At 37.9% G+C, this 18,205-nt stretch overlaps 1 protein-coding gene across 4 annotated transcripts in view; it reads left to right on the plus strand.

Annotated features, from left to right (window-relative positions):
* Positions 1 to 18,205, plus strand: part of MYT1L (myelin transcription factor 1 like) — a 130,152-nt gene that overhangs the window by 25,011 nt on the left and 86,936 nt on the right. For all 4 annotated transcript variants that reach the window (XM_041420514.1, XM_041420523.1, XM_041420532.1 and 1 more), the window contains exon 4: positions 258 to 628. In XM_041420514.1, the coding sequence (XP_041276448.1) occupies positions 258 to 628 (371 nt within the window). The remainder of the gene's footprint in view (positions 1 to 257; positions 629 to 18,205) is intronic.

The following is an 18,205-nucleotide window of genomic DNA, read 5'->3' on the forward strand; positions in this document are numbered from 1 at the left end:
ATGAATGAGAAGGAGAAACACACATTTGTCTCACTTCTGAAACTGTTATGCTGTCGTGTATGTGTTGCATTTTCAGGCAAATAATAGTCATTTTCACAGGTTTTGTGTCCCCCTCCTTGGTCATCATTGCCTAAACATAACTTTACTTTGAAAACATTCATTTTGTGAACAGCAACTAATCATGATATAGAATTAGAATATTATTAAATAAAATCTGGGGGAGAGTGTTATAATTTTCATCTTTTATTTTTGAACAGTGTTTATGGCTGTCCATTGGCCAAAAAAAGAAAAACACAAGACAAGCAACCCCAAGAACCAGCTCCCAAAAGAAAACCCTTTGTGGTTAAAGCAGACAACTCTTCAGTAGATGAGTGCTATGAAACTGATGGAACAGAGGAGATGGATGAAAAGGAAGAGGAAGAAGAAGAAGAGGATGAAGAGGAGGAGGAATATTCTGATGATAATGAGGAGCAAGGTGACGAGGAGGAGGATGATGAGGAGATAGATCGAGAAGAAGAAGAGGAGATTGAGGAGGAAGAAGAGGAGGATGAAGAGGAAGGTGAAGATGTGGAGGATGAAGAGGAGGAGGAAGAAGAAGAGGAGGAAGAAGAGGAGGAGGAGGAAGAACGTGGTAATAATCAGAGTATTAGTAAAAAGTAAACAATATGTGTTTTCTGGGTTAATCTTCTAGTGTGGTGTGTGAGGATTTAGCTGTTCAGTTCTCATTAAAGCTAATGAAAGTCGTGCAGTTAAATCTCTCTGCTCCACACTGAAAATATACCCCACTGTGTTCTCTTAACATTTATTTTAATAAGTCTGTCTTCCAAATGTTTTTAATGCACCAGCACTCACATTTTAAACAAGGAGGGTGGAGGTATGTTTGTGCTAAAAATGCTTGCATAAAATGTAATCCTAGTTTGGATTAATGCATGCAGTTACCAGGAGAATATTCACAAAGGTACAAGCAAAGCATCAGCTACAGCTGGGTGCCTGTACTGATCATTTGCAAGGGTATTTGCTAGATCTGTTTACAGAATGTCAACAATTGCCCACATAAATTCCGTCACAAGTTTGCAGATAATTTTTGTGAGCAAAAATGGACCTCTTGCCTTTGAAAATTTTGCCCTATAGTTCCCCCTACCCCAAGAAACTATTCAGAACTAACTATTATAATATACTTTGGTTCTTTTAGACTTCAATTCTGTGTGCTTTAGTTGATTCTATTAAAAATACAGCGAGTGACAGTTTTACCTAGATAACGTCTTTCTAAAGTTTATATATTTTTGTTATCATGCCATGGCATAAATGTCATTTAGACATACAGGTTACTGGTAGTAACCAAATTAATGCAGTAGCAATGTGATTAGCCTATTCAACTTTCTCTTTTTTTGGGATATTGGACTTTATATAATACTTTCAAAATATGTAATCAGTGTCCATTTATTCCTTATGCTGATGACAGACATCATAATGCACTGGGGTGAAATGAAGGAATCGTGCAAAAATTAATGAGCTATCTAAAAAGTATTTTGTTCCCATTTCCAGGGAACACGTTTTTGGTTGGGTAGATTCACCTTTCTAACCAATAAAAATATAAGAAAAGCTTTCAGCACTCCTCAGTTGGATTCCTCTTAGGAACCAGGTATGAAAGTTGTGTGACTTTTGTTTCAGCATTCTGTAAGGTCAGATCTTAAATCTTAAAGACTTTGGAAGTGTTCTTTCTCTTTGGGTGAGATGGTGGCCAGCTGGGTGGCTATCAGAGTTTTCTCAGTTACTGCATCTGTAGCATTTCCTCAATTGCCTGAATTTACCACAAAATTGGAAGAGGATAAATTGTCAGTCTTAAAAGTTGCATGAGTTTGATGCAACAAGGAAGTAATTTCCTTTTGCAGGGAACTCTGCTGTTTCAGAACCTGGAAGAGAAGCTGTGTTAGATCAGGCTGATGTGCAACTGCTGTTGCTCTCTTGATGTGGAATGTCCAGCAGTTTCTTTAAAAATAGTGGTGACTAAGTTTGTTGGTGTATAGATTATGGTGCAACTGCTGCTGTGATTTCAGCTGACATTAAAACTTTGAATCTACACTATCAAAAATGATGAAAGAGGAAAAAAAAACCAACTAAAGCAAAACTCAAGAGCTCAAGAAAATTGCTTCTGGCAAGCCAGCAGGCTTGATTCCCAGTTTATTTTATTATGATAATGAAACACAGTGGTTTACTTATTCCAACACAGTTACACATGCAGTTAGTGGTCCTAATCAATGTGAAGAGGCTGACATTGTTTTTCGACTGCTTTCCTTCCATATATAGTAGGCTGTGGTTAAGAACTGCAAAAAATTTACAAAGGTACCTCTATTAGCTGCTCTGCGTATTACTTGAAATTAAAACTTACATAGATCAAGTTTTTCTTAGGAACTCGTGTGATTCCAGTAAAAAAACAAAAGTATATTAATAAATAAATATATGTTCTATCTAAATGATTAGTTATTAAGAAAAATTCCTCTTGAAATCAGAGAAGTGATTATAGAATTTTATTTGAAAAGTATTTAATGATCCTTTTGAGTATCAACATAGTAGTCAGTATGCAACAGTCCCAGTTAGAGCAGAGATGATTTACAAGGAAGAGTTTCTAGCAATTAATTAGGAAGGTAGTATGGAGTTCCTCATGTCTGTGCCAAAGAGTAAAGAGTAATAACAGTTTGGTTGTGGTGAAGTCTAGAGGCTAATCAGTAAATCGTGTTTTAAAAATAGTTTATTTCCTATGGTTTCCAGTAGGGATAGAGATGTTTCACTTTATCCTGCTTGTGGCATAATCTGCATTGATAGAACTTGGACTGCCGATTATGATTAGGAAAATTAGATCTGTCAGCTGTGAATTTAGTAGTCTCAATCACTTGCTGCTCACTACAAGCCTCACTGTTGTAGCAAACCACCTTATAAGTCATCTTAGCAGGAAATCTTAATATGCCATAGTATTCTTGTCCCTAGAAACAAAATGCAGAATTATCCACTGGTCACCAGGATACCTACACAGTTCTCATGAAAGTTTCTGTCACTAGTGCTGTAGGTGATAGCAGTTCAGAAAATTTCCAGAAGTAGTTATAATCTAGGTGAACAAAACAGTTAAAATCATTAGTATTGGTGACAGAAGAATTCCATCAGGAGGTATAGGATAGACTACAGAGGCAGAAATCGGGAGGAGGGGGAAGGGAGAGGGTAGGACAGTAAGAGTAAGGTATTTTACTGTTTCTTAGGTCAAATGCAGTTTTCTGGCAGAAAAGGGTAAATCCTGGGAAACTCAGGTATGTCACCGGTGTGTCATTGCCCATTCCTTTTTTGCTTAAAGTAATTGGAAATTTGGATGGGGTTCTCAGCAGATATAGATAGTATACAGGTAATGTAGATAAACAATTCCTATTGGGAATATTTGGGCTTTCACTGAAACCATCACAGCCTTTTTGAAAATCACATCTTTGTAGCCTTATCATTGGTAATCTAAAGGACTTGGAAAATACAGACCTATCCTAACAGTCTGATAAATCTCAAAATATCAATTTAAGACTACAAGGAAAAAAACAACCAAACTTTTTTTGATGAGTCCTAAATTCTGTGCTTGTACTTCTGTACACAACCCTTTGAACCAAAATTCATGTTTTAAACTTGCCATCAATGGCTAACATATCCTCTAAATTTCCATTAAATCTGAATCTGTTTGAAGAGTGGGTATTTATCCACCTATCTGTGAAGAGATTTGAGAAACTCTTATGTTCAACACAACTGCTAAAGGAAAGATGAATCTTTCTGATTTCCCTTCTGTCGCAGGAAAAAAAGGAACGATAGAGATGACCTGTGTTACCTGTGATAACCTAACCTGTAAATTGAAATACAAATGGGAAGGAGTGAGAGTAAAGGCTTCTTTTGGAGCACCATTCTCTGTGATGGCAACTGCCAAGATCTTTTGGATTTAAAACTGAAGTTTGCATTCAATTTTCAAGACAAACCAAAGTACCTTCTTCTGAGATGAGCTTACTTCAGGTAGTTGGATCCTGAAGACCATTTCACAATGCTTTTCTGTTTAAAAAAATAAAAATCTCCCTTGGAGAAGGTCCTGGAACAGATGTTCCAAGGAATCATTGAGTCCATATCACATGAAGACATTCAAGATGCTTGTACTCCAGGTATTTTCTTATCAAGAACAGGAGGAGTTAGATTGATTCTAGCCCTAAGGAAATTTGATACATCATTCAAATCCATTTCACAGATGATGCTACAAAAACTATTGCAGTTTCTTAACAGGGGAATTAGGAGTCTTTTAGGTAGTACGTTCCGTTTTCTATTGACTCAAAGTAATTTGCATAATAAGTATACTAATATATGTATACTAGTATATGTATTGCACCTAATTTTTCAAGTGTAATACACTTCAAAAATAGCTGTAAAACACAGATAGCAGTGTGTATTCAAAGGAGACACAGTACAGGTTTTTCTAACAAGAAAAACTAGCACATGGACATAGAGAGAGATGTTCTACCTGTTTTCATATTTCATAGAATAATAAAATTATTTAGGTTGGAAGAGACCTCTAAGATCATTGAATCCAACAATATTTGTTCAAATTGTAGGATTGTTTAAAAAAAAAAAAAAAGCCCTCATAATATTTTGTGGTTTTCTTTCATTTGCATGAGCTCAACACCCTCAAAATGTGAAATCCATCTACCAGCTCTATTAAGATTGTTATTGCCCTCCCCTATCTTCCTGATCCCCTTAGCAGATTGCATCTGAAGTACTTGTGTCCTCTAAGCAAGAAGAGATGCAAACCAATCTAAAAGATGAAAGAAGCCCCTGTGCTGAGGAAAACATGTTGGCACACAGCTTTCCAGCTGTGCATGCTGCTGAAAACACTCTCTGATAACGTAAACATCTTGATGAAATGAAGACAACCTATCTGTATTAGCAAGGTCATCTGTCAGCCTGCTGACCACTAATCATATTCATTTATTCAAACTGCTAGAAGGAAAGTGGTCATCTGTTTGGTGAACACAGTAGGTGTTCAGTCTTAATCAGAGCAGAGAGCTACAGTCACGTGTACCTCACAGACAAAACACCTAGTAGAAGTAAATTATAGCTTTGAATTAAGAGGCTGGAAAGCATAATTTCACTGCCTAGGACAATGTGTATGGGAAAAAGGGTCTTTTTCAGGGCCAAAGAAGACTAAAATAATACCTGATGTTTACATAATACAAAGCAGATGTAAACTCTGCTAATAAATTTTACTGCTGTACTGTACCTTGATTAAAGAAGATACCCTGTGCTTAGGGTCTCACACCATAATAAGAGCCGCTTGAAGAAAACAAAAAACTTGCTGCTGCTGGAAGACATATCCTGGCCAGTGCATTGTTTTCCTCTGAATAAAAAGTTAAAGTTACTTTTCTGGTCTAGTTGCCAGTCTGGTCTGGTTAAATGCTCAAGCCAGGAAGTTGTTGAGTCAAGGCTCAGGATGAGAACTTTTATTGATACTGAGATTAGCTCAGTTGATTAGAGCATAATGGTAATAATACCAAAGCTGCGTGTTTGATCCTTTTATGGGCCATTTCCTTAAGAGTTGCACTCGATGATCCTTGCAGCTCCCTTCCAACTCAGAATATTCTGTGAATCTGTGATACCTGCTTTTTTCCTTGAAGAAGAAAGCATGGATTACAACATGTTCTGCTGTTTAGCTGTTTATATTTCATACTGAGAGATTCAGACTCAGCATTTTCACTAGAAATTTTTGTTGGAAATAATGCAATTAAAAAATTTGGTACTGGTAGTTCAGGCCTGGAAACCCCAAGGTTGTTGGAGTAGGGTGGGGAAACAGCTGGCTGGTAAATACCCCCTGGATACTTCTAGTTCTTGTGGAAAAAGTTTGGATCTTTTTGTTATTGCTATGTGTTTGTGGTTGGTTGATTGGTTGGTTGGTTGGTTGTTCAGTTGGTTGGTTTGTTGATTGCTTAAATATGACTCAAGTGTTAGAAGATTCTGCTTTTTACTGTGTTCCATGCTCAAGGTCTTTACTATACATAGACAATATAATTTAAACTCATTAAACAGTATTATTTAAACATAATTTTTTAATTCTCTGAAGTAAGGTTGGGTCTGATACTGAGCAGTTGGCATCAAGGCAAGTCAAGAATAGCTTTATGTCAGTAGAGTTCCATTTGTGTGAAGTGGTATGTTGCACATGTCATCCCTAAATTTTCCTCCATTTGAAGAACTATTTTAGAAGACTTCCTTCAGTTTGAATTTTTAAGTCAGAAGCTCAGTAAAACTTCTGGGCTGTGTCTAAAAACTTAGAGTTATACTAACTCTCCATCTTTAGCATTGTACTTAAGTATCATTCTCATGTAGACGTTTACATATTTAACTCCTTTGCTACAAATAAAAGGACTTAAATGATAATGTGAAATATCTGATCCTTCCAAAGCAAATTATTCAAATATAATTATTTCAAATATAATTCTGCAGTGTAAAGAGATTATTCACCTTTGATGATCTCTGTCATATACAACTTCAGTTGATGTAAGCAGACATTCTGTAGAGGACATTGGTGTACTTAAAGTGTTCAGGGTCTGAATTGAAGCCTTAGTAAAAGCATCAAGGAACACATTCAGTGCCACAAACCTATTTCAATGCTGCTTTATTCTAAAACTGTTTCACATGGCATGGGGCTGCTTGTTTGTGTTTTTAATACACTAACCCCTTCCTTCAGTGTTAGCTGAACATGTGATGTTGGGCCCTTGTACTGTCAAATTATTTCAGGGCTTGTCTGTGACCAAAGCTTTCTCTAGTTTTGCCAGAGCAGTAGGTTTGGAAAGGAAGCATGTCTCTGCAGCACTGCTTTGGATTTTCACAGGTTGTAGTCCTCAAGAAAAGGCTGCATTTATGCATTTCCATTGCATCATTCTTTCTGCAGAAAATTGCTGAGTAGATCCTTGACTTTTTCCTATTTCATTTGATGTCTGGCAAGATCTTAAAGTAAAATTAATTCTTTCTGAAATAAGATGGATTGGAGAAGAAATTAAGGTGCTGTAGTCTTAGAGCTGTAGTTCTGTTCTCATTTAGACTCTCTGTAACCTGTTCATTGCCAGTGATCTGGTTTTGGCTCAGCTGTGCCAAGAAGCCAGTTGGTTATATCATGTAGTGCTTTAAAGAACCAATAATTAACTCAATTATTATAGCAGCTCTTTGCATCCATAGTTGTAAATGACCTGACACTGTTGTAGAAGGTCTCACATCTGGAATATGTTACTTTTAGAAATATATTCAAGGGTTGTACAGAACTGAGCTCTTTCTGATCTCTCTTTGAATTCCTTTGTCTTTCACAGTGCTGCTTCAAATAGTCCATTGCCCACCTGTACTGCACCTTACTCAGTGACCACAGATTCTGTGTGAATCCTGCTGGACACTACAGATGTAATGATTCTTTAAAATAACATTTGCTTGGTCAGTATTAGAGGTTCCTATTTTTCCTCTTGTGTTTAGAGTGCAGCTCCATGAGCAATTTTGATGATCCTATCAATTCACAATTCTCACTGAGCTTACAGTGTTTGTCCTAAAAGAGTGAACACAAATGGTAGCTTTTCACCCTGAAAAGCAGAGAACTTTATTTGGTAACTGTGGGAGTCAATTTTGCCTTATTAGAGCTCCTCCAGGAGATCATAAAATTAAATTAGACAGGCTGGATTGATAATTTCTTCTGATCCATATCCATTCTCATGAATCAAATTTGCAGTCCTAGAAAATGCCTCAGATCACAAAAATTTTGTTTAACTGAAATATATAAAACCAAAAAAGAATTCTTTTGAAACAAAAACATTGATGTGTAATGAACACATCATGTGTAATGGTGTGATGTATGTGTAGTTTTGAAGACTTTTGTGTTATGGAAGCATTTCTTCCTTATTTTACAGGTCTCAAAACAATTGATTTTTTTTTTCTTTTTTTGTCACGTATATCACATATGATATAGGCTTTTTTACCATAAGAAATATCTGCCCTTCTGTAAATTAATGTATTCATTTTTTTTTTTTCCTTGAGAGTAGATTCTGGGAGCTACAATTAGTGAGCTGGACAGTAAGGAAGGCCAAATCATTTAGCAGAATACAAAAAAAACCCAAACAAACAAACAAAACCAAAGTAATGATAGGAAATAAACCACCTAAAGGAGGCTGGATTTGGTCAATGTTGAAATTCTCTGAATTATGTGGTTACATTAAGGCTTCATGCAGAAAGTACTGAAAATTCTCACTAACATAAAGGATTTCAAGTATCCATACCACCACATGGAGAGTGTTTCATATATTATATGCTGTCTGCAGTAAATATTATTGCTACATCAAAAATTTGTGTTAGCTCTGTCAGAGAAAGTTAACCGAATTGACAACTCAAGACTTAGGGTTTATTAGGTGAACTCATCATCTGATAGTTCTGTCATCCCAACAGCTTAATTTTGCAGGCTATTCTATTAAGTAGGAAGGGTAAGTACTAGTATTGCTGTGACACTAAAGGAATGCCACAGAAGAACTGAACTTACAATTACAAAAACAGACAAATGAAGCAGACATTTTCCTCCTTGTGCTCCACAGACATGGATTGATTACTGACAGAACAAGGGCAAGGTCTGTGTGTCATGAACACTTCCAGTCACCTAACACAGGAGTGTTTGCAAAGCTGCTCAGGACCTTGTCAGACTAGGGTTCTGTCATTACAAAGCATATGTGGCAAGATTCCTTACTATTCATATATACTTTAAGGCAAGCTGTGCAACTGCTTTTCTTCAGATTTCTATTGTATAAAATCTATTGTTTCACCAACTGCCTCCACTTATTATAGAAGTTCTGTATAAACAGGATACATCTGCTAAGCAATTTCTTGGACATCCTGTGAAAAACTGGGCTGAGGAGTTACAGAATACTGTCATTCTGTCATCTGCAATAATTAAAACATTGTTCAACCTTAAGGCTGGCATCCAGTGGAAAGTTAAAAATTGCTTCTTCTTCTACTGCAACGTGTTGAATAAAACTTTGCCCTCAGATCATTAAGAGAAAAAATATATTTTAAAAAGTAATAGTGGAAATAGAGAATAGCAGATCATTATTAGGAGTGATTGTTAGGAATAGGACTGAAGTTGGACTTACAAAAAGTATATTAAAGTTTATAGTAGTTTTTGTTTATTATCTAGTGATCACAGTCTATGAATGTCCTTCCCTGGAAATACAGGCAAAAAGGACAACTTTTAGAGGAACAGAAACTGGAATTCTAGGATTAGGAGCCAAGGATCCTGTTACGATTATGGAGCAAGAAAAATGTTTCACAACAGAATGAAAATTCTGCCCCTATCTGTAATGCAGGTGCCTGAGCCAAGTGTAACAAGTGATGCAGGAGTTCAATGCCACATGTCCTTTCCTAACACAGGAGACTGGAGACTAGACCAGTGACTTCTTTGCATAGGGAAAGCTCTTACACATGCTGATGGAGTTCTATCACATCCTAGAAAAAGCATTCAAGAACTGCCATAGGCCACAGGGGGTCATTCTCCTGAGGAAGTGGGCCATGCTGAGCTCTGCCTTTGCTGCAAGGACCCTGTAACCATCCTATGGCTTGACTTCTTAATATTAGGCTGCAAAATCAGTTCTGGGCACAGGGAATAGACACTGCATTTCTCTCTTCAAGGCAAGTGTCATTGTGTAATATCTACAATAAACACATTGGTTTTTGCATGACCAAATAGTATTAAAAAAAAGTATGGGTCTTACTTTACTCTTGTGGTTTTGGTTTCCAAATGGAGCTTGAATCCAGTCTAGCTTTTATTGTGATGACTAGCAAATGTTTTTGGGAAATGTGGTATGGAATCTATATAAACATGAGTGCCTATACTCTTACTCTTCTGGTTCTTTAGTGAGTGACCCACTAAACAATGTGTTTAACCTGGGTGATGGGCAGGAGTGGGTGAGCAGGGGAAATGAAGAAGGAAACAGGCTATTCTTTTCTTAGCTACAAACTAAGCAAACCAATCAAAGCAACACTTCATGGGAAGCCTTTTTCTTTCAGGTGTGCATTAGAGCATATATTAGATTAGGTTTGTCTGGAAACTTATGTATGAAAAGACCCAGTGTCTAGAATCTTCTGGTGCTTAAATAGCAGATAGGTGGAGAGCTTTGTAAGGCTGGAGCTGTACACATCAAAGCAGAGCTTTGAACAGTTGATCAGTGTTAAGGTGTCTCCCAGGTTTAAGACACAGATAAGTATAGATGTAGTTGTATCACCAAGATAATTAGAAATATGACTGTTCTTTTCTGTACATGCCACATGAGAAGTCTAATCTCAAAGTGTTTGAGAAATTACTGCTGCTATTTGTAAGATTTTTTTAAGTGGTTTGTGTTGAAATCCCCATTAAAGATATGGTATGAGTTTAAGAAAAAATTTGATTCAGCAGCTGGAGGGTCTTCAGATACAGAAATGGAAGCAATAAGTTCCAAATGTAAAAGGGATGACAGGGCTTATGCAGGAAAGAAAAATGCAGAAAGATGTAAAGAAACACTTAGGAGGTCAGCATGGGAATACTGCAGAGAGCAAATGAAATATGCTGTTAGGATTCCTTCATGGACAGCAGGAAATGACAGATGTGAAAGCTGCAGTAAAGAATCTGCATTATGTAGAATCTTTAAATTAACAGTTAAAAGGCTTTAAGATGGAAGATCAGGGCTAAACAAAATACCCACACCCACAGGCAATGCAGCACAGATTTTTTCTGTTATATTTTCTCCTCCCTACTTATATGTGAGCATTTTCCTGTAGTTCACAATGTGAAGTCACTTACTGTGTCTTTTTTTCTTAATGATAAAATTCTGTATCATTGTCATTAGTAGAATCAGAACTAGACATATTCAGAGCACTTTTAGAACCCCATCCAATATGTGTGGACTCTCTCAGACTTTTTATAATACTGTAAACAAGGATTTTTAAACTACAGTTGATGTCTGTATAAGATACAAACAGCAATGAGCCAAAATTAGTAACTGTTTAAAAAATGCATAACTAAAATTAATAGCACTGTATTTATTAAAAAAGAATTACTGTCCTCTGGCAAGTAAGTGTTTTGCTTGAAATCTGCAAATTGCACATCAAGAATATAGACAGTGTAGAAATAATGTACACAGTTTATCTGAGTTTTAGGAATGGATTTGATGCAGTTTCATTTAATAAATTCATTTTAAGTCATAAAACATAATACAGCACCAGATACAAAGGAACAGAGAGGAAAAGTTCATGATGGATAGGTTAATTCCATTGGGTCAGATACTTTAGTGCACAGAAAGTTAAGTTAATGAGACTAGAACCTAAAAATAGTCACACAAAAGGCAATTGTAAGGTAGCAGTATGTTAAAGTGAAAAAACAAAAAAAACCCACACATAAATAATTTCAGGCAGAAGTAAAGGTATTGACTTTATCTCACATACTTTACTTTCACCAGAGAACTCCAGGCAAATAGCTTCTAGGCTGAAGGATCCTGAGACCAGACTCAGACTCAGGTTTTAGTTTTGTATGGTGTAAGATTGTCTCTGTATCTACATGCATGTATTTTGGAAGACTAGCTATTGTGGTTGTCTGATTTTAGTTTTTTGTTGCTTGTTGTTTCTGCAAGGATAGTTTTTTTCAGCAGAGATTTCAGCCATGCACTGAGGCTGTGCTGCTGTATTTAATTTAGGTACTGTGATACTGGCAATAAAGCCACTGCCATCATAGCTAGTAGGTACATATTAGTTGAAAATGTATAGAAATGTAAGTAAATGTGAAGGTTGTTAGATTTGTCCAGCACACACTCTCCATCTAAGAGATACAAGCTTTCATCATCAGGACAGGTATTGCAGTGCAGATCTGAATAGCAGTGTGAAATCACTCAAATTCTAAAATGGGAGCTGTGCGGGGTCTTTAGGTGGACAGGTACTTGGAAGAGCCTCACTGGATATATCTTTGCAGATGCCATAGTGACATAAAAGGTGATCTATATCTGGTACTATAGCATGCATTTCCTGCATTTAACAGGTGTCTGGTACTCTTCTCTCATTCTTACACACTTCCAGTCACATGGGCTATCTGTACACATAGATGGCAAATAAACAGAAGGTACTAAAGATTCTCTGCAGCTCACTAAGAGTCATTGAGTCACCATTTTCTCTTTTTTGAGGTCCACTGTATATGTGTACTTGGCTGACTGGAGTAGCTTGGCTGGGCAGGGTTGACCCTGGCTAGAAGCCAAGTGTCCACCAAAGCCACTCTTTATCATTTCTCTCCTGAGCTGAGATAAAATCAAGGAGAGATAACTCACCAGTTGCCATCAAATGCAGAACAGAGTCAGCTTGCGGAAATTATTTGAATTTACCAGTGAAAATCAGAGTAGGATAATGAGAAGCAAAATAAAGCCTCTTATCCAGGGTCTACCTGCTCTTTCCAGTGCTGCAGGGAGAAAGGAAATGAGGGTTACAGGCAGTTCATCACAGGTTGTTTTTCCCACTGCTTCCTTCTCAGGGAAGGGAGTCCTTCCCCTGTTCCAATGTGGGGTCCCTCCCATGAAAGACAGTCCTCCATGAATTTCAGTTTGAGTCTTTCCCATGGGCTTCAGTTCTTCACACTGCTCCAGCATGGGTCCCTTTCTACAGGGTGCAGCCTTTCAGGAGCAGATTCCTGCAGCGTGGGTCCTCCATGGGGTCACCAGTCCTGCCAGCCAACTTGTTCCAGCATGGGCTCCTCTCTCCATGGAGGATGCTGACAGGAACCTGTTTCAGTGCAGCCTTCCCAGAAGGTCGCAGCCTCGTTCAAGCATCCACTTGCTGAGATGTGGGCTCCTCCACAGGCTGCAGGTGGATCTCTGCTCCACCATGGATCCCCATGGGCTGCAGGGGCACAGCTGCCTCACCATGGTCTGTACCATGGACTGCAGGGGAATCTCAGCTCCAGTGCCTGGAGCATCTCTCACATAAGCTCACTCAACTCTTCTCTGTCTGCAGCTACCTCTGCCCAATAAATTTCCTTTTCCTTCTTAAATATGTTATCACAGACATGTTCCTACAATTATTGATGGGCTCAGCCTTTGCCAGTAGTGGGTTCACTGTGGAGCTGGCTGGCATTGGCTCTCCTGAACATGCAGGAAGTTGCTGGAAGTTGTAGCCCACCCTGCTACCAAAACCTTGCCATGTAAACCCATGGTACATGGTTTAAATTTACCTTACTCTTTCCTTCTGAAATGTGTTCTTCATTGATCCCAGCTTATGGATTTTCCTGCCTTTGTCCCTTCAGTCACATTAATCAATGACTACATCCATGTGAGTGAATAAAACAGACCACAGTCCACTCGTGTAATGCTGAGTTCAACTGTTGCATGATTTGGGTGCATATACAGCTAATCTTTTACCTTCCAAAATACTTTCACCACATTCAAACTCCTTGGGAATGGTCCCTTACCAGCACCTCTTCACTGCATCTGGACACTGCTGGAAAACTGCTAAGTCACTCAAGTCAAAATCATGCCAGAGCCTCGCTAAGAGTGTAGCAGCATGAATAATCACATTCCACTTCTCCATTTACTGTTCTGTCCCTGATTTATAGGGACAGAAGAGAATATTAATAATAGAGGGCTATAACCAAACAGGTAAAGAATCCTTTGTATTTACTATCTTCTTATACTGTGGATTATTACTCAGCCTTCCCTGTCATGGGAAGATAGGGAATGAGACAAATGTAGATTAAAAACCTAAATGAAGGGATAAACATAAAGAAACAGACACCATAAGTAAAAGCTTTACATTTCAGATGAAGTAAAGTCTGGCACTTGTGTGTGGAGATGTCTTTGTCTTTCCAGATTCTTTGGCACTGAACTCATTGAGGGGACAAAAAGAGAGACGTGAAGAAGAAATTTCCATGATACCATATTTAGCAATTCTCTCATCTCTAGAATGGTAGTGATATGTGCCTTTGTCCCTTTGGCCAGTCAGGTCAGTTTATCAAAGCACACACAGGCTTTTTTTTGGTAATCACAACTATAAAAAACAAATTAAACTTACAATGGAGACCAAACAATAATGTAAATCATACAGTCATAAGCATAATCCCATCCAAAGCATCCATAGTATCCCATCCACATCAGCCTTTCCTGATCTTTATCTAGAACCAAAAGATAGTTACTTTTGTGTAGCTACTCATTCCTTCCACTTAGCAGTTCCTACTGTGTCATACTAAAGATACCATTGAAATTCAGCAAGGATCAACTTAAAAATTTTGAGTAAAAGGAATAAGGATAGAATTCACTCCATCAGTTTAATTGATAATGAATAAAGATAAATAGTCACTTCTGGGGGATAATTCAGCCAGTCTACTATAGATACCTAGGTTAGGATGAAAAATCATATCCCACGATGCATGTTTTTTTGTCCATTAGCTGTAAACGGAATCTAGATGTGTAGTTCATATGGAGACGTGTTAAGTATGGCCTGACACTGAGTCAGAGATCTGAGCTGAAAAAAACAGTAAAAAGAGATTATGTATCCCTATACTGAGAATTCCAACCTCTCATCTCAGTGAGAAAGAAAATACTGCTTTATGAACTGAAAATGTGTTCTTCAGGCTGCATCCTTTGTAAAGCAATGAATATGGAGAGGGGTGTAGGCACAGGTCACTGTTTCTGGAGCAGTCTTAGGAATAGCCCCATGAGAAGCTCCGTACCAAGAGCTCTCTATGAGTGGGTGTTCTGCCATCAGTGCAGCTGGTCCTCTGCTCCCCTGCTGTCTTCGTGCTGTATCCCAGTATCTGGAGAATAGCTTTGGCTTCCTCATTGCCTGGTGCCCCGCTGAGCTGTGGAACCCTGAGAGAAGGCAAGAAATTGCCAAACTCCATTGAATCATTATAACGCTATGAGATAAAATATCTTGCCTCCCTCATAGTGACTTCCTGGGGAGAAAAAGTAGGATGAAATGAATGCCAGTCACTAGCTAAAGCCATCTCATTATCTGCCCAGACAGAAGTCAAGTTAAAACAATTAAGGGCTGCCTGAACCTGATTCACAAAGAAATGTGGACCAGGTGGGAGTGACTGGCTAAATTTCCTGCCCTTGCAAACCCAGCATATCCACTTATGTTCAGAGATAATCTCAGCACATTTCTTCTCAAACCCAAACATATGCCTTCATACCAAATATTGCAGATACTGCAAACCAAACAAGCAGGCTTCATACCAATCAGGGACCTTTCCTACTTAAAGGCATGCCTGTAGATGTCCAGAAAGTACTTTCTGTTGTCTTTGTGGTGGAGGAAAACTAGATAAATCCCAGAAAATTAATTGGCTTTTGACTTTTGGAAATAATATTTGACTGTCGGGAAGAAAAGACTTGAGAAACAGAAATCAAAAGGAAAATAAATTATTATTCCATTTTAGGTAGCACTTACACTTTTGTATGTGGAGTAATAGGTTTAGTTTTGGAGCATCATCACAAGATGCTCCAAAGACATCATTTTGTCCGTCAGCACAAGTCTTGAAATGTTGTAGTCCAGTGGTGAACAACCAGGGTGATTAAAGAAGTGGACCACATGATGTGCAGAAACACTGAAAAAAAACCCAGTTTGTTCACTTGAGGAAGAAAAAGCTGAGGGGAGAATTTAGGCTTCAGCTACGTGTACAGAGTGGACAGAAGATGTTAGTGTGTAGCATAAGAATAAGAGACAAAAGTTGTAGCAAAAAATAAATTCATTTAGAAATAAGAATGAATTTCTCATTACGACAGGGGTTAAACACTGGAATAGATTTCCCAGAGATGCTGTGGTATTTCTATCCTGGAAGACCTTTAAAGCTGAACTGACAGAACAGGGCCCTGATAAGTGCTCTAAGCAGGCTCTTTTTTTGAGCAGGTGTTGGAGCATGTAGCCTCTCGAGGTCCCTTCCAGCCTCAGCTGCTGTGTGATTCCGTGGCACCAGTGTGCTGTCAATAGCACGTGACAATCTCCTAAGATCAAAGAAAGGCAAACAGTATCTTGTGGTAAAATGACAAAATCTTAAACATATTGGCTTGGGTCAGAACCTAGATAACCTTTAAGAAGCTCTTGCAGTCTGGCACTTGGAGCAAAATTACCTCAGTCATGATCTTGTCAGAAGACTTGTCAGATATCCTTGGATCCTTTTCCAAAACTCTGCTCATACAGGTGTCTTGTAGGGATTTGGATTGGGAAAACATGGATTAATAACAAATGACAGAAAATTTTAAAAGGACGTTGCTCTGTTTTACGTGGCGCTCTCTGTCTTTATTTTAATAGGAATAACCCAAGTAAGAACATCCATATTCTACCAATACTTAATGTGAACATTTGTAGATCAGGATGCTTGTTATTCATGCAGGTGTGACACAAGCAGAGGCATAATAATAGGTCATACAAATGTCAAACAAAAAGGAGTGTTTCAGGGCATTGATTATATAAAACACCTCTGCCTTTAGACAAGAATGCACTGATTTGTACAGAGAACTAAATCTTCAAAATTCTTTTATACCAAAATATTTTATTATTACTCTTTTTAAAATGTGTTTAAATAGCAAGCAGATGAATTAAAAAGTAACATCTTTTTGTGTTAGTCTTTATGTGTTAGTAATCACTCCACAATAGGGAAGACATTCAGAACTGTGAGGATCACTTTTGGTCCTTAGGGAAAAGTAAAAAAGAAACAAGAAAAAAAAGAAGGTAGTACTTAAATTTTCAGCAAGCAAAACCAGATAAAAAGTACCTATAATAAATGAAAAGAACAAAACATAACAGAAAAAAAAGGAATGAAAAGATACGTGAGGTGGCAAATTGTGCATATTTAAAGGTCTATATGGGCTTGATGCACTGTACTTCTCACTATTAATTTATAATACTGACTCCTACTATAACATGCTGTGTTCTTCAGCTCAGGACTTCCTTGCTGACTTCCTTAATGACCTCTACTCTCCATTTATTTTACTTTGAGCATTGGTTATTAATTGAATACTATAATTCTAGGAGAGTCTAAACAATAAGTCCCAGTATTATAACTGTTGTAAGTAGTTGTAGCAGGCTGAGGGGGAGAAGTGGAAAAATAAAAAATGGAACATAATGGAGCTAGAGAGAATCAATTAACTAAGTGAACTGTTAACTTTTTCTTTTGACTTCCACTAAGTATATAAGGTCCATAAAGAAACCAGTTGTTATAACAACCAAATTGCTTGGGTCTTTACCTATAGCACTTCCAGCATAAAAGAACCTCAGGAAATTTTGCAGAGGTGAAGAAAGGCTTCTTCATGCACATAGTCAACTTCAGAGTTCAGTGCATCCATGAAACAGACATATTTTAATGCTTGGGCTCTAATCCAAATCCCATGTCAGTAGGAGTGTTTAGACTTTTAGGTGATTTTGCTTAGCTCCTTGGAGAGTTGAGCCTCTGTTTCTTCCATGTGGAGTGCAGAAGTTGAGAGCTCACTGAGTTTTCCACCTCTTCAGTTTCCTTACTCACAAGATTCTCCCCAAGATGGCAGTGTACAGGCAATCCCCCTCCCCATATTATGCTGTAACTTTCTAAGAGTTGGAATTAATTTGTGCCAACATTGTCTTGCTAAATGTTTCTCATAGGCCAGCTATCAGAGACTGTAGTGTGGAGATGTGTGCATCTACTTTGCATTACAGCTTAAAGAGAGAAGAATGGTGATGCAGTAGTATCATGTGCTGAGCACTTAGGAATTGACAAGTAGCAGTGGCAAGAGCAGTGAAGTGTTTTAAATCAGGAAATGCTGCCTGGATAATGAAACCATCCATCTGGGCAGGAAGCCTGTGTGACCACATGTAGGTTTAGCTTCTCAGCCATCATGTTTGCCCATGCTTGGAAGAAAAGTGAGTAATTTGATACACAGACCACAGATCTGGAAAGTCTTGTTTCTGAAGTCTTTGTCCTTTGGTAGGAATGTAGCTGCTATTTCTGAAGTATCATTGCCTCTCTCTGCAGAATCTCTCAATCTAAATGCTGTGTATTTTCCTTTTCAAAAGGAAGGTGCTGTTTCGCATGACTCCCTACACTGAAACCAGCAAGCCATTTCTTCTGAAAAAAATATTGTTTAAAATTGGATGTGATAGGAACAAAAGGAGGAAACAGTCAAGGATATAGAGCCTATAATTCTTA

This window comes from Onychostruthus taczanowskii, unplaced genomic scaffold, assembly GCF_017590055.1.
Source record: "Onychostruthus taczanowskii isolate IOZ18803 unplaced genomic scaffold, ASM1759005v1 scaffold11, whole genome shotgun sequence".
Taxonomy (NCBI): domain Eukaryota; kingdom Metazoa; phylum Chordata; class Aves; order Passeriformes; family Passeridae; genus Onychostruthus; species Onychostruthus taczanowskii.